The sequence below is a fragment of the Leuciscus leuciscus genome (genome assembly GCF_965113295.1).
Source record: "Leuciscus leuciscus genome assembly, chromosome: 3".
Classification (NCBI taxonomy): domain Eukaryota; kingdom Metazoa; phylum Chordata; class Actinopteri; order Cypriniformes; family Leuciscidae; genus Leuciscus; species Leuciscus leuciscus.
The window spans coordinates 49,321,795-49,343,462 of NC_138727.1; the positions used below are offsets into that span (position 1 = coordinate 49,321,795).

At 40.1% G+C, this 21,668-nt stretch overlaps 2 protein-coding genes across 2 annotated transcripts in view; both read left to right on the plus strand.

The window, feature by feature from the left end:
• Positions 1-5,756, plus strand: part of LOC309494999 (NACHT, LRR and PYD domains-containing protein 12-like) — a 180,760-nt gene extending 175,004 nt beyond the window's left edge. Inside the window, exons 22-24 of the mRNA XM_082164516.1 lie at positions 4,991-5,158; positions 5,346-5,516; positions 5,620-5,756. Of these exons, the coding sequence (XP_082020642.1) occupies positions 4,991-5,158; positions 5,346-5,516; positions 5,620-5,626 (346 nt within the window). The 3' untranslated portion in view covers positions 5,627-5,756. The remainder of the gene's footprint in view (positions 1-4,990; positions 5,159-5,345; positions 5,517-5,619) is intronic.
• Positions 1-21,668, plus strand: part of LOC309494997 (uncharacterized protein) — a 730,899-nt gene that overhangs the window by 90,284 nt on the left and 618,947 nt on the right. Inside the window, exons 13-14 of the mRNA XM_082164514.1 lie at positions 71-241; positions 481-509. Coding sequence (XP_082020640.1) covers positions 71-241; positions 481-509 — 200 coding nt within the window. The remainder of the gene's footprint in view (positions 1-70; positions 242-480; positions 510-21,668) is intronic.

A 21,668-nucleotide genomic window follows, 5' to 3' on the forward strand; every position in this document is an offset into this window, starting at 1 on the left:
TCTCAGTCTCTCTGTGGTTTTGTAGTTCCTGCTGAACTGAGAGATTAAAGTGTGTGTCGTTGTTCTGCAGGTTGATTAATTGTGAGATCAAAGCTGAAGGTTGTGCTGCTCTGGCTTCAGCTCTGAGATCAAACTCACACCTCAGAGAACTGGATCTGTCTGAGAATATAATAGGAGGTAAAGGTCTGAAACTGCTCTCTGATGGACTGAAGGATCCTCACTCTAAACTGGAGAAACTGACGTAAGGTCATGCATTAATCTTAACAGAGACAAGAATAATAATGTTTTACGGGATTATTCTCCTTATATTGTTCAAATCATAATGATTTACAATAACAAAATAAAGCAAAAGTAAATGAAAAGTAAATAAAATAAAAAACATTAAACCCACAGATTTAATATTTAATATCACAGTCTCTCTCTGGTTGTGTAGTTACTGCTGAACTGAGAGATTAAAGTGTGTATCATTGTTTTCTACAGGTTGAGATATTGTGAGATCACAGCTGAAGGTTGTGCTGCTCTGGCTTCAGCTCTGAGATCAAACTCACACCTCAGAGAACTGAATCTGTCTGGTAATAAAATAGGAGATAACGGTCTGACGCTGCTTTCTGATGGACTGAAGGATCCTCACTGTAAACTGGAGAAACTAACGTAAGATCAAATATTAATCTTAACTGAAACAAGAATAATGTTATTTTAATTCTTTAATTCCTACTGTATCATATTTGAACTAAATTATCAACATCAAAAACCTGTTGCACACAATCTACTACTTGCCTTCTGTTGTCTGGTTGATAGTTTATAGTTTTTTTTTTTAGCAAGTAAAAGGCCTTTTAGTATAAATACAAAGTTTTTTTCCCCATGAATTTTTTGAAGAGCCAGGACATTTTTTAATATAAATGTATTCGTCTGAAAGAAGAATGTCATATACACCTAGGATGACTTGAGGGTGAGTAAATCATGGGCTAATTTTCATTTTTGGGTGAATTATGCCTTTAACCCTAAAATAGGCAAGACTGGAAAACCTTCAACCTCAGGTGTGGGAAACTCTAGCCCTTGAGGTCCACTGTCATGCAGGCATTAGCTCCATCCCTAATCAATCATATAATGTGATTTATGATTAAACTTATAATTTTCTAAGTAACCCTGAAGACTTTAGTAGACTTTTCAGGTGTATTTGATCAGAGTTGGAGCTAAACTCTGCAGGATGGTAGCCCTCCAGGAGCAGGATTGTACACCCCTGTTTTACCATAAAATGAGCTGCGTGAAACTCTACAAGTTAATATCTTGTTAAAAATGCAAAGATGTAGTCAACTAAATTTAATAATATCAGTTTTATTTGAATATTAGAATATTATATTTAGTGCTGGGCTACGAGTAATTGCGATTAATCGCATCTAAAATAAAAAAATTGTGTTTACATAATATATGTTTGTGTACTATGTATAATTATTTTGTATATATAAATACACACACATGCATGTATATATTTAAGAAAAATTTATTTATATATCAAATATTTAAATATAATATAAATTATGTATAAATATAAATATAGTATATACATGCAAATATTTCTTAAATATATAAATATGTGTGTATTTATATTTACAAAATAATTATACACCGTACACACACATATATTATGTATATTAATATATATGTATAGTATACATATATTAACACAAACTTTTATTTTGGATCTGATTAATCATAATTAATCATTGCTCAGCACTAATTATATTATATTCAATATGAGAATTGAATATAACCATTTGCACAATTTTTTAACTCAAAATACATAGATTGAGAAAGGGGACTGTGTACAGGGGGCCCTGAGGCCAGGAGGGACTATAAGGATCTTCTCTTAGGGCCCCGGCCCTGGAACGAGATTTCTACCTGCCCCCCAACCACCGACAACCCACCCCTCACCCATCACCCCGGAATACGCAATAATGCAATGACCAGTACAGAGAGCCCAGTTTACCTTGAGACACCATTCATTGTCAATACTGTGGATAATCCCTTTTTTATACCCTAATCTGGCAACGTATCTCAGGGGATACATACTTTTCAAAATGCGGTAAATAACAGCATGATCAACAAATTACTTAATTTTCTATTTCAACATCTTAAGACAATGTTCACAATTAATATTAGCAGGTGTATTGTATGTCATTTTATTTTTTTCAGAAATAAGTAAGATTAATATATGCCTACTTTATACAAAGTCAGAATGTCCAGCCTATGGACGGACATGTTGGCTTTAGGTCAAACTGACAAAAGAGATTTTCTGCACAGAAAATTTGAATTAAGTTATGTGACCCACATACTCCAGTAGTTAAAGGTGAACTAAGTAACTTTTTTACCTTAACCGAACAGCTTCGGAGTCATTGGAATAGTTATATGACTTTTTGTGGGTTGAATGGTGGTCGTCTCGCACCCCCCAAGCGCCTGTGAGCCGAAAAACCACCCTTTCAACTTTGGGCCGGCGGGCCTCAGCGTCAGGAAGGTTTGGCCTCAGCGTCAGGAAGTATCGCGTGATATCAGGTCTCGCGATGTAATGAATTGCTTTACGGCACTGCACACATACACTATCTAAACATTTATATGCTAGCCTTCTGTGTATCATACATACCTCAGTGGACATGGCTCCGTGCGTTTGCCGGGTTCTTTGAAAACAAATGCACATGACCAGCGGGAGAAGATGGGAGGGGGGAGAGTCGCCAACGAGTTTTGACGACAGTGTTGTCAAAGATCTATTCCGAAGCTGTAGGGGGAGCTCTATAGAGAAACCCGCGAGCAAAAAGCAAGAAAACCGCGAAGAAATCGACAAAGCTGCATAGTACTGCTTTAAACAGACTCAACTATGATATTGACAACAGTACTGGATGAAAAAGTATTTCTTGTGCCTCCTACAAGAGACTAAAGAATATGTATCTCGTGGTACTTGTTGCCATTTTTTAGGGTTAAAATAGGTTGAATGTAACTTTACACCCTTGCTTCGTTTAATAAATGCAGACCCATTAATATGCTAACTAGCCCCACCTCCACTCAATCACACCAGCTCAGAGATTCACTCGGCCAACTTACTAAGATAAACGCTGCACAATGGTATTGCTCTTTACAACGTCGGACACATCAAGGTAATTAAGGCGAGACACTACAGGTGAATAGGGTAAACATTTTAACTAGCAGATATCACCATGAAACTTTCCCAGTTGATTACCTACATTAAGATGAGAAAAAAATGTATTACAAGTTTTCTTTAATTTAATGTTTCAATATGAAAATTAAGCAATATCTAATTAAATATGCGTTAATTTGCATATATTTTAAAAAACAAAATCTGAGTATTGGATAAAGCCAGGTTAAAAAAAAGTGTTTCATTGTGTTCACATATTAGATGGGAAAAAAATTACAGAGGGATTTATGGATATCTACTTTTGTTATCCTGTAAATCAGAAAATACTGTCAATAGCCTTAAAAAAATGATTTTCGCCATGTTTTTTGGAAAATTTTTTATATAAATCAGGCTATGAATAATATATTTACAAATTCCTCTGTAAATGTCTTCATAATATAACTAGGTAATAGACTGGAAAGTATGGTGTATATAGGTGCTACTGAAGAGGAGATTTCGGACTTGGAGTATGAGAGAAAAGTCATTTTGAGAAAACGGGCTTTAAAGATTTATCATCAGCCAATGAGATTGCGCATTGGTTGCTGATAAAAAGGAAATGACCATATTTGGATCCGACAGGATTGTACAGGAGAGAGAGCGCTTCGTAACGGTGCATGTGATGACAGGGTGCTGGCAGCGATTGCGGAGCAGCATGTTGATTTAGAACACCAACTTTTGTTGAATTTATGAGAAATCTATAGACGCAAACAGACAAAGTGTAATAAAATAAAGACCTAAAGGTGTATTTCTGACTTTTTTTCACCACAAATCTGAAAGAAGACATGTTATTGAAGACAAATATCCAAAAATCTCAAAATTGACTAGTAAAAAAAACCCGATGTTTTTGCCTGCCGTGTCTCGCCTTAATATAATTAGCCTTTTGCTTGACTATGATATCAAACAGCTAATATTATGTTGCTAATGTTACACAAACCATGTTCCCATTCGCCATCTCAGAGGCAGCTGCCTTCTAAAGTTATTATCCTTAGAAATGCTTTGAACCACTCAGAACGTCAGTGGAGAAAGGCATATAGTTCATCATAACATTGTACTGTAATATACATCATATACAAAATTCACCCTCTATATTGCTAAAAGTACCCGATTTTTCATATCAACAGAAATATATACCGGGATAACCTGGCTTCTCTTGAGACTATTCTGTTTCACAGCAGTTAATGATATGCTAAAGCATACTCGCACATTGACGTGATTAGTTACATAATTTGTTTGTGACGTCAGAAACACCAGCAATTTCAAACCACATTTTTGAGACTGTCTTTGGTTCACTGCAGTTTTAAGGAGAAAATACTCAGCAATGGTGATGACTTATGAATTTGGACATGCAAGCATATTAAAAACACCACATAGAAAAATCTTTTAGTAAATGTTAGAATAACACTTATATTGTTAGTAATATTTCAAGATGATCGTTTTCTGGACTGAAGCGACTTGGATTTACTTGATTATCAGCCTTTATCATACTTTTTATTTATTTTAGATTTTGAGAAAAAGCATGTTCAAATGTATCAGATATTATCCATCACGCTTTGGAAGAATGTTTATTTTATTCATTTCTCAATCAACATTGCATTGCATTATGTTTTGAAATTACAGCATTTTAATCATAAAAACTAAGCATTTAAATATCATCTCTCTAAGACATGTTATTGGGAGATATAGAGTGAGGACTGATATTTATATGCATTTTATATCAGTGGTACTCAACTCCGGTCCTGTGGACCCACTGCACTGAACACTGTGTGTACGTTGTACTAAGAGAGTGAAGAGTGTGTTGTTCTGCAGGTTGGATAATTGTAATATCACAGATGAAGGTTGTGCTGCTCTGGCTTCAGCTTTGAGAACAAACTCACACCTCAGAGAACTAAAGCTGTCTGGGAATAAACTGCAAGACTCAGGAGTGAATCTGCTCTCTGATGGACTGAAGGAAGTCTGTAGCCTGGAGAAATTGATGTAATTAATCTTAAGTGGAAAATATTCAAATATATCAAATTATTTTACATTATTGTTCTTGTGTTTTTGGATTATAGTGATATATGATAACACACAATCAAGCAAGAAGTAATAAAAACAATTAACCCTTTCCTTTCTTAGTTAATATCTCAGTCTTTCTGTGATTGTGTGTGTCGTTGTTCTACAGGTTGTTGGGGTGTAAGATCACAGCTGAAGGTTGTGCTGCTCTGGCTTCAGCTCTGAGATCAAACTCACACCTCAGAGAACTGGATCTGTCTGAGAACAAACTACGACATGCAAGTGTGAAGAGTCTTTCTGCTTTAAAAGATAATCCACATTATAAACTGGAGACACTATTGTAAGTATTGATTCATATCATATAATAATGTCATTTGAACTAGTCAAACCTCTGAACAGATGTGTCAGCATTTGGTACTGTCTGTGTTTTATTTTACTGACAGATATTAAATGATTGTGAATATGGACCCACTATAGAGACATCATCATCAACACTGAAGCCACATGACCTTTACTGGATTTACTGTGTATAAATGTACAGGATTTTTTGTATAAGATCTAATAAAGTCTTCCTCTCATTCAGGGACGCGGGAAGTGGGGGTGCTGGGGGTGCTGCAGCACCCCCTGTTTTCACAGAATTGTAAATGCAACGCATATGTTAGTTCATTAAAATTTAGTAATTTTTAGCATTTAGTCATTTATTTGTAATAAACACTTTAAGTGGGCTATTTAAAAATGGTTGTATATGTTAAATTATGTTTTTAAAACATAAGCGCAGAGTGTAGGCTATTGTGTGTGTCGAAAGAATTTGCCCGCAGCTGCAAAAAAAAAAAAAAAAAAAAAAAAAAAAAGTCAAAAACCCCACTGTTAGTGTTTTGTAAGGAACAGGCAAATATGTAAAATATAGCAGGATACATTTTAATTGTTTACTAATAAAACAGTTATTTTTTTTATGTCAGTGTCGGCTAGACAGATGAAGTTGACGACTCGCGATCTTCGCAGCGCCAGAGAGAAATGCACATTTCATACGAATTAGGCCTACATAAGCAGCGCAGTCTGTTTTCTTTCGTTTTGAATTGTTCTGCTTAAAAGTAGACATTTCAAGCTATCTATATGTCTCAGGTCTGTGAGGCAATAGGCTACCTTATAGGCCTACGCTGAGTTTCGGTTCATTTATGAGACGAGCTCCAGGTTCGCCAGCGCCTCCGTGTAATGATTATCTATTTTCTAATTGCCTTCTTATTTATTAAACTCAGACAATTTTTTATGAAACATCGATTAAAATTAAGATACAATTAATACAAAACGAAATTAAATTTAAAGACAGGCTTTGTGCTTTCAGTTTGAGGTCTCTGTGAAAGTTTTAAAACATTCGTTTAGTGCCGCTTTAGAGCGCTCACGTCCGTAACGGAGAACTGTCTGTAACGTTTTTTTTTTTTTTTAGCTATAGGGGCGGCCTATATGTTTTTTCTTCCTCGTGACGCATTTTTTGACTGATATGCGACTCTGGAGCGACTTATAAAATAGGCTACGGTAAGTTATTTATTATTTTTGTGCAAATGTCCCATCCTTTAAGGATTAATTTATGTCCCGTTGACCGGTCCATTGCGTTACGAATAAAAGCAGAATCAAAGTCAAAAATGTGATGTGCAGTCAGGTTTGAGTGTGCGCTATTTGAACAAGTGTTCTCACTGATACGCTTGTTGTGATTCGCGGAGATTTTACGAGTTTTATAGTCTTGATATTGTTTAATATACCCCCCCCCCCCCCCCCCAAAAAAAAATCAGCACCCCCAACCTAAAATCTCTTCCCGCGCCCCTGCTCTCATTTATGTATTAGTGAATTAGTGTTATTTTTATCAGCCATCTCCGTGAAGTGAGCAGCTCAACACAATCGCTACATTAACAGTAATGAACTTCAGAGCTGAGTTTCATCTGTGTTTTCGGGGAACTGGGTGTTTAATAGGGTTTAATGATGATGATGCTTTTAATGTATTTGTCAAAAGTCTTCCTGAGATTTGATTGAAGCTCATCTGAAGAGGATACTTGCCATTGTCACATTATTATTGTTCTGTCTTTGTGTTGGTGTGTGTGAAAGTCAAATGGTTATTATTAAGGTGCAAATTCCCGTCTTTGGTCTGGGTCAAGCCAGAGGATCTCGTCCACATCACAGGCTATATTGGCCCTGGCCAGGCAGCGGGGTGAAATCCTCTGGTCAGACTTCTTCCATTTCATCATCTCTGTGTAGAAAAATAGAAATACTGATTACTGTAACTGTAACACATCCTTTTTACAAAATGGAAGCATTCAGAAAACTCTATCTGTATGTGAGGCAATTTGAATGCATTTATTTTTATTACAGTAGTGTAGTGCAACAGCTACAGTACATGTATGTGTTGTAACAGCACAATGTACTGCACTCAACAGTTACTGTAGAGAGCAGTCTGAAGTACATCTACTGTACCTGTTTTTCTCCAACGAAAGTTCTTATGATCGTGGCGACGGTGAAGCGACTCAAGTTTGGCTGTACTCGTTGCCCAGCCTCCCTCATAGTCATACCATGGACAAAGACATGGGAAACTAGAGTGGCACTGCCTGTCTCTTTTGGCCTTCCCCTTCCCCTTCCCCTTCCCCTTCCCCTTCCCCATCATCTTCCTCCTCCACTCCAGTGTCCTCAACCTCTTCCTTCATGTCTTTCTGAATCCATTGTTCCAAAACCCAATGAACTGATTCTGGCCCTTTTATCTATCTATTGAAGGTTCTGATTGGTGTGTGATCAATTTTGACTCTTAGCGTTTCCACTTGGGTAATTGTGTGCTAACTGAGCTGAAGCTGTGCTGACCTGAGTGAACAATATTGAATGCTAGTGCTTTATACATGACAACATGGTGTAGGCAATGAGAAATGAAGGGATTTGTGTGTAGAGTTTTGCAATGACAGTTCAACAAATCTGACATCGGGATAATGTAAGTACACAACTAAAAAAAAATATATAACATATATATATATAGTGATTTTTGCTATTTTTAAAGCAAAAAAACTACATATTGTGCCTTTAAAGTCAGGTTTCGTCGTCCACAGTCCGAGTCCCGCCAGACTTCCTTTAGGAAACCTGTGATTTAAACTTCAGAAGGCTGTGACAGTCCGCTCCGCTTAGTCCTGGTTCTGATTCTCCCGGGCTTCCCTTCCCTCCAGCGGGCCCAGCAGTACGGCCTCCCGATCACCACTCTGTCTTTGGCCGGTCCCATCTAGATCAGCGGGGACCGGTGCAGCAGCGAGGTGAAGCTGTGTTCCTGCCCGGGAGAAGAGACGCTGCCGCGGGCCACGGAACTCTCCACCTCCCGCCGCCGCCGGACCTCAGATTGGAGGTCGAAGGCAGCAGTATATCATAAAACACATTCTCACCTGTGAAATGTTATCCCTTGCTGTTATTTTTTTTTCCCATTTCTTTCGTTCAAACATCCATAAGCAGCACAACAGTCTGGCATATTTAGTGCTGATGATCCTGCGACACTGAACTCTATCTATCGATATCGATCTGCGCTCGATTGCTCTTCCTTCATCCTCCAACTAGTCGGATGTCTGTCACAGTAACTTGAAATTGAATTTAGTGATCTGAATCTGAATTGTGAGAACTGAATGTGAGGATATATAGAGAGTTGAATTTTCAGTGAGGATCAAATTGTATTGGACTTCAGTTCCAAACAAATAAATTCAATTTCAAATTATACAATTCAAATTCAGTTTTTTATTGCAATTAATCAAATTAAACAATACAATTTCAAATTATGTGATTCAAATTCAGTTTTTCAATGCAGTTATTCAAGTTTAGCCATTCAAATTCAAATATAAATTATTCAAATTCAGTTTCTGGTGGCACATATTTCAGCCCATAGCTTTTGTGTTTGTTCCAGCCAGTTGAGAAACGCATCTCTGAGTTGTTTTTGCTGCTGTGTGTCCCAGTGTTCAGCTCTGATGCTGTGTGTTTTAGGTGGAGGATGCCGCTGTGCTCCCTGTCGAGCTGCGTTCTGCTCAACATCCTCTTCCTCACGCTGAGTGAAGGTGAGACACCAGTAGATGGCGCAAATGACGTGTTCATGTGCACAAATTATAGTTAATCCTATAAAGTCGACTGTATTATACTTGATACACACATTTCTAAGGCCTTTAAATGATCAATGATAAAACCTGTTGCACTCAATCTACTACGTCTTCTGTCGTCCGACTGATGCTTTATATTCTTTTAGCAAGTAAATGGTTTTAGTAAAATTGTATAATCGTCCCCCAATTCAACTCATGGTTCACGTGTCTTTTGCTGTGAAATATATAATCAGAATAGCTTTTTATTGCTAGTAATATTTCAAGAAGAACACCTACTAAACTGAACCAGCTAAGGTTTACTTGATTATGTTTAGTTTTTTTATCTTGTTCAAATGTATCAAATATGATCATCAGGCTTTTGAGGAAGTTTTTTTTTTTTTTTTTTATCTCTCAATCAACATTGAATTGCATTACATTATATGTTTTAAAACTGCAGAGCTTTGATCATAAAACTATCATTTGATATCATCAGATATAGAGTGACGACTGATATTTATATGCATTTTATGTAAGTAGTCTGTTATACTGTTATAAAGATTGATTTACATTACAAGCGATCAGAAATTCTTCTTACTTTTTGGCAATATAAATATCAGCAACTGCCCCAAATTTCATATTTTTGCTCAGTTTGGGCCTGTGAATAAAACAGGTGTCCCCCCCCCCCCCCCTACATATTCTCACTATATCCGACTATATGAGCCATAAAAGACTGATGTGTCAAATATGATAATCAACGAAAAACAAACTTTTTTTATATTCTGTCTAAATCTGAAATATTTAATGTCAAGCATTCCAGGGTAAAGATAATCTTTAGTTGATAAACTTCTCCTGCATGTACAGTAGATTTATTACATAACATTTCAGTGCATTAATATAAACATATAAAACTAAATATATTACAGAGTGATCAGGGGCCCGTTCTTCGTACGTTGCTTAAAGGGATAGTTCACTTTGAAATTAAATTTTGGTATGTTTTAGCTTACCTCAAGGGCATCCAAGATGTAGGTGTCTTTTTTTCCGCAGTAGTTTCAATTTTGATATTTTTAGGTCAAACCGTTCTTGTCTGTCAGTCATATAATGCAGGTCGATGGTCACTTGTCTCAAACAGCATGCACAGAGTCCAAATTAAAACAATTCCCCGTCGTAAGTACACATTGATGGCCTAAGACACGAAACGAGCGGTTTGTGTGAGAAAACGAACAGTTTTTATATCGTTTTTACCTCTTGAACTCAGCCACGTCCAAATGATCTGAGAGCGCGGGCGGGTATAGATATATACACTAGATGTCGCCTTGGCTACTGCGAAACCGTAGCCAAGGCGACATCTATTGTATTCAGACACTGAAATCTTTCCTTTATCCAAAGTTAATTTCATTGTGTGCCCTTGTCCTGGCTAGAGCTGCATTGTAACTGGTTTGGGTCAGGGAATGGGGTCATACTGTCTGCAGGCAGGAACATGTCATAATCACCTGTGAAAAAATGCAGTTGTGTTAGGATTAGCATAAGTGTATGTAATACAGTGAGCTTGATATTTAATTATGGAACTGTCCTTACCACTTTCAAATAATGTGCATAAATGTGAATCTCTGAAAATTCTGAAGTCATGCACAGATCCTGGCCATTTTGCTTTCACATTTGTGATATGGAAGATTTTAGTCAACTGCCATTTTTAAATTTGATATAATATTACTAATCTGGAATATTAAGAATCACAATAGTAACTGGGCTGCACATTTACATTGTGAACCCCCTTTCTGTTCACATAATCCCCTTCATTGAGGCCTTGATGGCAGTCTATGGTCTACCTATAGTCTATGGTACCAATCACGTTAGTGAAGCCTGAGTGACACATACTGTAATCGGCATGGTCATGATTGCATGATCTTCATAAAAAAATTATGATAGCCTAAAAAAACTGCTTTAAAAAAAACTGCTTTACAACATTGGGTCTTAAGTGGCTTGGAAATGCCACAAAAAAAACCTAAAACTGTTTTTTAAACCTAAAAGCGCCAGGTAAACTCTGTAGCCACAACGACATCTGCTTCTCGCGTTAAGTGATCATATGGGAAGACACATCGTCTTGTGTCCGTACTGGTTAATAATTGCCCCACGAGGAGCAATTTGCCAGCGCCAGTTCGGCTGGCCTCGTGACATTCCAGAAGACACACACACACACACACACACACACACACACACACACACTCGTGGACTTTCAACCAGAAACCCACCACGAGATGCAACTGAAGCACATTTCCATATATGGACTTCCACATAGTAAAATTTCATTTTACCATTCATTACAAATTTATAATAGAGGTGTGGTTTGCTAGAGTAAAATCTTTAATTCCGAAGATTCATTGAAAGGAAATCACTCCATAGTGTCTTGTAACTCGAACCTGGTCATAAACTTTTATGGCTCCAAAGCTGCAGCTCATCCAGCTCCTTTGCAAGCCAACATTCCAACACCTTAACACACATGGAACATTTCAGAGAAAACTCTTCAAATGTTTGATATGTATTCCTGTGTTTCTCAAGTGTCTTCACATGCCATAACGGAAATACTGACCATTTTATTGTGTGTTTAAGCAAGCTTTATTTGTGTGTAATGATGCATATGAACATAATGTTATGTGTGTCCAATATCTACCTGTAATTCTTGGTATCTGTCTGACCGCCCTGTTTTAATTCAACCAGTCCCGCACATAGTATTACAGTAAGATGTATTGTTCCAGGTGTACAATCTTAAGAAGAAATATGAATTCTTTCTCTCATAAGACATATGGTGAAAGTAGGCGTTTTCTTCTTCACACAAAGAGAATTTTCCCGCTTCAGAAAAGACAATCTGATTCGCTGTCGTTCCAAGAGAAGGCGTAAACAGATGTTTGTTAAAAGGCAGAAACCCCCTCATCTCGCCCTCTTCTCTTCTCTCCTCTCTTCCAACTCAACTCATCCAACTTCTCTGGACCCTCTTCCTCGGCGCAGCGTTTCTCCAAGGAACATCTGAAGGAGGCCCTGGCCTTCTCCTCGGACCAACACATGTTCGAGTCGTAGCTCCCGTTCGTTGCAACTAAGATTTCCAGCCTCTCCCATCCCGGGAGACGAATCTGAACTTTTCCGGTAACGTTAAATTCAAGTGAGCCTTTACATCGTTTTTCGAAACGACCCAGAAGAAGAAGCTAGACGCAAACCAGCCGGACACGCGCACGCGCGTCCCCTTTTCAGCATCACACTGAAAGAGTACCACATCTCGCAAGTATATTGATTCCTATAAAAGCTGTTCCAGGTGTCTAGGTCTTAGGTCTGTGAATTAAGTTACCCTCCATATCTTATATCTTTCTTTCTTTCTTTCTTTCTTTCATGTCATTCATTCCGATCACGTCATGCTATGTTTTATGTTTTTGTTCGGTTAAATGTGTGTCTGTTTTCTCGTTTGCATTTTACGTACGTTTATATTTGTAGCTTATAATCTCTAGCGTGTGCCATTTTATTAATAAACCCATTTATACTTTTAACTGGCTCTGTGTTTGAAAACCCACTTTTTATAAAGTCAATGAAACAAAAGATCTATAAAGCTACAGGCTCTATAATATTAGACTACATTCAGTAGTTTTAATTAATAAACTCAATAAAGTTTAATGTTCTTGGCCAGAACCTAAACTTTAGTGGAGTTTGTGAATACCCCTTCTTAACTGTACTGACCTTACATCTACTCGCTGGCCGAGTTAAAGGTTGGTCAGACCAGTTACAGAACGAGGCATTTCCTATAATAAAAAAAAATAAATAAATGTACATGCGACTTATGAATTATGACCATGAGTCAGAGATATTAATATCCCAAGATTCCCCATATTCTTGAGCTAATTCATATTTACCCAGATGCATATTCGCTACATTTTGGTGGAGATATTTCGAGCAGTTTCAAACTTCATTTTTGTGGGCAAATTCAGTTTCAGTTGAATGTGTATTATTGGTATTAATAATTGTAGGCTATACGCGCGTTTTGAATTGTGAGAAAAGTCGCCAAGGCGAACTCACCCAGCTGATGGCGGGCACAAAGCCAGCCCAGCTCTGCTAAAACTGCAGTTCATGACATTACATCTGTCTCTGTAAAGACGAAACAAAACTCTTTGCAGTTGATACATGTAACATGATTTAAACCGACTAAATGAAGACGAAGGATCTCTTTTAGGACGAAGACGTAAATCTGATAGTTTTTCAGTCGTAATAGGCCTTATTAATACGTTAACGGTAAACTCCTGGTCAGAAATTGGCCTCGCGATCCAATTTCGTAAACCTACGCAAAAATCATAAAAGTGCTATTTTGATTAATGCTTATGGGAGATGAGCAGATGATAAGTCCTGCTCACAGCTGTTCTGATGCCTGGTGTGCTCACAGCTTAAGTAAATAGATGTTCAACGCCTGTTTGCTCACAGTTTCTAGTGATTAAAACACGAAGTTTTAATACCTGTTGTTATTGTAAACCATGTATAATATGTAATTGGAGGCCAGTTTTATGAATTAAGAAAACGGATGATAATCCCTGTTCTCCTTCTTTAAACCGTCTCATGTGTATAATATATAATGTGTAAATTGGAGACCAGTTTTATGAATTAAGAAAAGATGATAATCCCTGTTCTTATTCTAAAACCGTCTCAATGTGTAATGCATAATGTGTAATTCCTGTTAGTCACATGTTGTGAAACTCGCGTCAGTCTTCCGCATGCAACAGAAGCGCAAAACACCACGTGATTCCAAAAAAAAAATCTGCTGAATTACGCCACTGACCGACACTAGAGGGCAGCCTCTAAGTCTGGGGCAGTTCTCAAATTACGCGCCCCCAACCGACGTCATCCTGCGTGAGCGTCGCCTCCCACTGACGTCAGCCTGCGCGAGCGCAACTACGCCATCTCGTGGCGTTCTAAGATAATACCTGCTTTCAATTTCTTTTTCTCTCTGCATTCATTTTTCTCTCTCAAATACTTAACTGCATTCAAGCTTAGCTTATGCTGATATTATTTGGAGTTAGACAATTCCTTTTTCTGTTTTCGACGGTCACACTTTAAGTTAAGTTCGAAAAAAAAAAAGGGAAAACTTTTCGAATGAAAAACTTAGATTCGATTCACTCAGTTCATTGATAGGTCCACCTAGGAAGAAGCACGCCACCGTGTGGCGATCTTGGGTCGACTTATCAATATCTGTTTAACCCCCAGTCTGCAATTGAAGTGTCTCCTTGCTCCCCTTTTCGTTTGATTATTTTTATGATCCATACTAATAACCTCAGTGTTATTGTAAGGATTATGGGAAGTCATTCTGAATTTCAGTTTTGATTATTTTTAGTATTGATACATCACTGTTATCATTCTAATTTTCTTTCCTTCCTTATTATTATTATTTTGGACCTCTCATTGCATGCTTATTTGAATTTTAATTTAAACAAGTTTGCATTTTTCAAATTGTGTCTATTCAACCAGGTGGACCACTGAGAGGAAACACGGCCCTCACCCTTGTGGCACAAACCCACTGCCGGGGCCTTTCCCTCTGCCTGCGTCTCAAACCTGTGTTGTTTATTCAAATTTTATTTCATTGATAATTATTTTTCTCTTCCCTCTTTCTCCAGTCTCTCCAAGGGGGGGGGGGGGGGGGGGGGGGGTTATTCTGATAATTACAACCAATTATCGTAATTTCCTTTTTGTTGTATCATTATTTTGGTAAAGCCTTTGCCTCTGACTCCTGCATACATATTTACTCAATTTGATGAAACCAGAAAGCCTTAATTTACTTTAAGTCTAACATTTTAATCCCTCATTGTGTATCTATTGGCAGGACTCAGTCAGTGCACTGTGGTGATCCGAAAGTCATCCCTGGTGGTTTCCAGTGGGCGGGGATCATCTGTCCGGCGTTACTGACACTGCGCTCTGTCTGGTGTTGGAACCGTCGGAGGGTCTGACCGCGCCCGCTGGTTTCCGCCTGGATGACCTCTATTCACCCCAGGTAAACTAAAATTTGATAGAACCCATCCACTTATTAGGAACCACAGAATACTAGCTATTCCTTCGGGTGTATTTTAAGTGCTTGGACTCACCTTTCTCTCTCTAAGACACACCTTCTTTCGAGGTCCTGTCCCGATAACCCACGCATCTCCTGGCCCGATCAGGAACTCTCGCAGTGCTAATAAGGCTTAGGCCTCTTTATTTTATTTTATTTTATCTTATTTGATTTATTTTCCTTAAATAACGCTCCCCGTGTTATTGTTTGTGACATTTCATTGCAGACCAATGCACTTCCTTGTGTTGTGTTTCCCTCTGATCTTCCCTACCTTCAACCTTGTCTCTTTCTCCACTCTGTTGTGATTTGTTTCTTTCATTTCACTTAGACACCGAACCTAAGAGAGACCCCAGGAAAAGCTGAATAATAGAGTGACGATCAAAGCAGGTGTCGCTAGACGACCCCCCCAGGCTACCGCCTGTCCAAATTTCTATTGTGGGTTTCATCCATACCCACGAAATTGGCTCCGCTAACTGTTGACATCAGTTAGCCCCGAAATTCTCATAAACGGCATAGCCCGTATGAGTATAGCTCATTAACCCTAAAACAAACTTGCATTGTGTCTCTTTTTGTGTGTGCTGTGCTTCTCTCACCACAGTAAGCAGAGATGTCGAGCTAACCCAGAAGTACGACCACGAGCAGCTGGCCAAAATCTTCGGAAAATCGCACTCAACCTCGTCACCAAGGCCTGGGCCAGCGAAAGGCTCAGCCTCGATATGGAACAGAAGGCAGCCGCACTACAGCTCCAGGCCACAGAAGCCCGGAAGGACCGAGCCCACACACAGAGTCGGCTAGACCAGCTAATCTTCCTGACCGAGGAAGAGGACGAGACGGACACAACGCTACAACAGGAAGTTGAAAGACTTCAAAGAGCCCTGGACGATCTTCGTCTGCACACAGATCAAAGACAGCAGTCGGAGGAAAACACCCGGAAGGAACTCAACGAAAGGCTCCAACGGGCTGAAGCTCTCCTTGAGAGAGCAGAGACTAAAATCCATCAGCTCATTCAGCAGAGACACGATCTCGAAGACGAACTAGACATGGTTCGCAGAGAACTGAGACATGCTTACAGTTTCAACCGCGACCGGGAAGGGGAAGAACATCTCACACCATTTCCCCCTTCCAGCGAGTCTGCGCCTTTCAGCCACACACCCAGAGCTGAAAAGGGGGGCGAAAGCCCACTGCACAACACCACGCCTGTCAGCCAAACACCAAGAGCTGTAAAGGGTCAGAATCCTCTCCAGACGGATTGGGCCCCCAGCAACAGCTCTCGTCCAACAAACCTCAACAAGATGGCCAGAAACATTCCTACGTTTGCCGGAGACTGCAGTGTTCATGCGTACCTTCAAGACATTGACTTTCACCTGCAAACTGTCGCCAACGCGACAGCTTGGGACAAATTGTACCTGGTAAGAATCACCTCAAGCAGAGAGGTGCGTAGTTTTCTGGATCGCCAACCACAGCCTGTCAAAGCAGATTACAAGCAACTGCGACAAGCGTTGATCCGCGAATTCTCTGACCCAGAATCAGGGTTTATCACGGCCCTCGACGTGAAACAGGCCCGACTTGAACACCCACACTCCTATTATGACCGACTCCGACAAACGTTCTTCGGAGCAACCAACACACCAGATATGGAAGAAGATATAACCTTTAGAACTTTGTTTCTGCGGAACCTGCATAGCACCGTGAGTAAACATCTCGGCGTGCTCGTCTGCCCACGAACCATGTCTACTCGAGAACTCAGAGACTTAGCCCACAAGGCTTACACCAAGCAAAGGGCCATGGATGAAAAGACGGTAAAGACACACACAATTCACTCCGTCTCTGAGCACCGCTCAGAACCAGACAGCAGGTGGCGGCATGACTGTGACGGTGCCCGTCCAAAGCGTCGGACCGACCGCTCAGAAAGATTCTGGAAACAGCATCACCCGCCGTCCAGAACTCCAAGCCCAGACCGTCGAACCTGTAACCACTCTCTCCAGAACACTGGTGAGGCAGAGTCTTCTTACATCACAGATGAAGACAGTGCAGCCACGTCTGACACAGACACAGAAAACGAACAATGACACCTACTGCTTCAAGGTCCTGACTGACCTGCAGTTGAGTAACCAAACCAATGTCTGCGCCACATACAGACAACCCACCCACCCACCCTAACCATTGCAGTGATTACACAGCACAAACGAACTTTACCAACTACACTGCACGCCTCAGAGCCGCTAAAACGCTACCTCCGCTGTGTACAAAGAAAGTCATGCGGGCCTCTGATGAACAGACTTTTCCTATGCCACCACTTACCCCTCCACCACCCTCACAGGCCATCCGAGCTCACTGACAACCAGTGCCTCAGACAGCTGTCTGCCACCACGCACATGTTGCGTTCACAAGACTTCAATACGCATTGTGCACCTGTTGCCATCACAGCGCCACAGCTCGTAAAGCCACAAAGCACAAGGGGGGGGGCCAGGCGTAACAATGACGCCACATGTGCCAAAAAGCCATGCATGGGACATCAAAGCATGTGGCATACCAACCTCAGCGAACCAAAAAGACTGTCCTAAACCAACTAAGGACCTCCATCGCTGGAAAAATTTTTTTTTCTCCTTCTCTCTCTCTCTCTCCCTATCGCCTCTAACAGGATGCAGGCCGCAGTGGTTCGCGAGAAAGCAGCCACACTCACCAGGTCTGGCATCCGACATCGCATGGAGAGAGAACACCCCCGACTCCTGACTGCCAAGGCAGGACTCACACTCAGAGAAGTCTAGCACGGTGATGTGCATCTCCACGGTCACCGACAACGCCCTGACACTCGTTGTGCCTATTTGTTGTTCAACGAATTCCATCCCGAATTTCGTTTAACAAAAAGGGGGAATGTAGCCACAACGACATCTGCTTCTCGCGTTAAGTGATCATATGGGAAGACACATCGTCTTGTGTCCGTACTGGTTAATAATTGCCCCACGAGGAGCAATTTGCCAGCGCCAGTTCGGCTGGCCTCGTGACATTCCAGAAGACACACACACACACACACACACACACACACACACACACACTCGTGGACTTTCAACCAGAAACCCACCACGAGATGCAACTGAAGCACATTTCCATATATGGACTTCCACATAGTAAAATTTCATTTTACCATTCATTACAAATTTATAATAGAGGTGTGGTTTGCTAGAGTAAAATCTTTAATTCCGAAGATTCATTGAAAGGAAATCACTCCATAGTGTCTTGTAACTCGAACCTGGTCATAAACTTTTATGGCTCCAAAGCTGCAGCTCATCCAGCTCCTTTGCAAGCCAACATTCCAACACCTTAACACACATGGAACATTTCAGAGAAAACTCTTCAAATGTTTGATATGTATTCCTGTGTTTCTCAAGTGTCTTCACATGCCATAACGGAAATACTGACCATTTTATTGTGTGTTTAAGCAAGCTTTATTTGTGTGTAATGATGCATATGAACATAATGTTATGTGTGTCCAATATCTACCTGTAATTCTTGGTATCTGTCTGACCGCCCTGTTTTAATTCAACCAGTCCCGCACATAGTATTACAGTAAGATGTATTGTTCCAGGTGTACAATCTTAAGAAGAAATATGAATTCTTTCTCTCATAAGACATATGGTGAAAGTAGGCGTTTTCTTCTTCACACAAAGAGAATTTTCCCGCTTCAGAAAAGACAATCTGATTCGCTGTCGTTCCAAGAGAAGGCGTAAACAGATGTTTGTTAAAAGGCAGAAACCCCCTCATCTCGCCCTCTTCTCTTCTCTCCTCTCTTCCAACTCAACTCATCCAACTTCTCTGGACCCTCTTCCTCGGCGCAGCGTTTCTCCAAGGAACATCTGAAGGAGGCCCTGGCCTTCTCCTCGGACCAACACATGTTCGAGTCGTAGCTCCCGTTCGTTGCAACTAAGATTTCCAGCCTCTCCCATCCCGGGAGACGAATCTGAACTTTTCCGGTAACGTTAAATTCAAGTGAGCCTTTACATCGTTTTTCGAAACGACCCAGAAGAAGAAGCTAGACGCAAACCAGCCGGACACGCGCACGCGCGTCCCCTTTTCAGCATCACACTGAAAGAGTACCACATCTCGCAAGTATATTGATTCCTATAAAAGCTGTTCCAGGTGTCTAGGTCTTAGGTCTGTGAATTAAGTTACCCTCCATATCTTATATCTTTCTTTCTTTCTTTCTTTCTTTCATGTCATTCATTCCGATCACGTCATGCTATGTTTTATGTTTTTGTTCGGTTAAATGTGTGTCTGTTTTCTCGTTTGCATTTTACGTACGTTTATATTTGTAGCTTATAATCTCTAGCGTGTGCCATTTTATTAATAAACCCATTTATACTTTTAACTGGCTCTGTGTTTGAAAACCCACTTTTTATAAAGTCAATGAAACAAAAGATCTATAAAGCTACAGGCTCTATAATATTAGACTACATTCAGTAGTTTTAATTAATAAACTCAATAAAGTTTAATGTTCTTGGCCAGAACCTAAACTTTAGTGGAGTTTGTGAATACCCCTTCTTAACTGTACTGACCTTACATCTACTCGCTGGCCGAGTTAAAGGTTGGTCAGACCAGTTACAGAACGAGGCATTTCCTATAATAAAAAAATAAATAAATGTACATGCGACTTATGAATTATGACCATGAGTCAGAGATATTAATATCCCAAGATTCCCCATATTCTTGAGCTAATTCATATTTACCCAGATGCATATTCGCTACAACTCCGAATGACACGACAGACAGCACTTTCCATCAAGTTCTCCGCATCTCCAATAGTGTAAAGGAAAGAGCCACTCGCAAATAATCTTAGGGCAATGCAAACAGTTTGTGCTGTAGTTAAAGCCCGACTCCGACAAGTCGAACATAAATGTGCGTTTCCAACAAATTAATAATGTAAACGACAATCTCACGAGTCACGAGAAAAAATATATAGGCTATCTCAGAAAGTGCACTATCGCTCAGCGCTGGACTTCCCGTATCAGCTCCGCTTATGAAGCCGCAGTCTAATCCTGTTAACATGAAATAAGCCTGCTCCCGAGCAGGTTTAAGATTGCGCACCTGTTGCTATGACAGCAAGTTCAGGATGAGCGTCGAAGAACCAAACAATCCAAGATCATGCCAAATCGCCAACAATCAAATCCAGCTAACTGAGTTAGCGACGTACGAAGAACGGGCCCCAGGACAGAAAGCTGAAAATGTTTTTGTGATAATATCCATATGACTGCATGTCATCAAGCTTATTACACGTCTGCTTTTCAAAACAATAAACAAATGTACATTAAATATATGTAGCGGTGCGAGAGTAAGAGGATTGAGAAAGGTTTACCACACTTTTAACAGAAATGGCAATATATGATCAACTACGCCACCCCGGGAAACCGGGGAAATAGCCCTAAGGGCACACAGGTTCGTTTTGAGTGGGTGGGTGAGAGGACACGAGTCGTAGGCTATATACAGAAGTAGAAAAGTTTTATTTTCTTTGTCAATGTTGACTAAATAGTTGGAAATTCAAAGTTAAAACTCTTACACTGGCATTATAATAACTGAACACCATCAATTAGCATCTACTCATACACACCTCAATTTATAGAAACTCAACCAGGAGCAGAGGTATCTGGAGGTCTGGGCCAGCTGCCAAAATGGAAAACAAACCCGCCCAAATAATCCACTACAAATACACACACACACGTGAAGGGTTAAATGCCAGAAGACACACAGCACTAGGTGTGAACACACCACACAAATGGCAGCTTCGCCTTCACCCTCCAGAAACCCCCAGCTCCTGCAACAAAGACAAAATAAAAAAAAACACAAAACATGAACACAATCCAAACGAATAAAACAAGTCAAATAATTCAAAGATCTAAACCACTTGACATAATTAGGACTCAGTACCACATAAAAACAAGTTGACATTGAAATAAACCAAATAATCAAACATACATTCATACATACAAGATGCTTCAAACCAATGAAATTCAACAGACGGCGGCCAAAGGAGACAGCCAGCCAGCTCGCACAGTCAGACGAATTGCACAATCGATGTACGTGCAACAGAGACACAGCAGCTAGAAGTTACTATCCTGATGGATGTCGAGGCAAAACAGCGACGCAGTCGCAATTATACGCGATCACAGTTCGGCATTGATACTCGATTCTCACGAGTAGCCCAAGAGACCCTCAGTTATGCAGGGGGGGCCGCAGAATGATCCCGGCGCACAAACCGCTTCGCGGTCGCGCACCATATTGCAGTACAGCAGCTCAGTCAGAAACAACATGATTAGCATGTTACTAGTATTAATTAGCACTAGGGCTGTGAAAC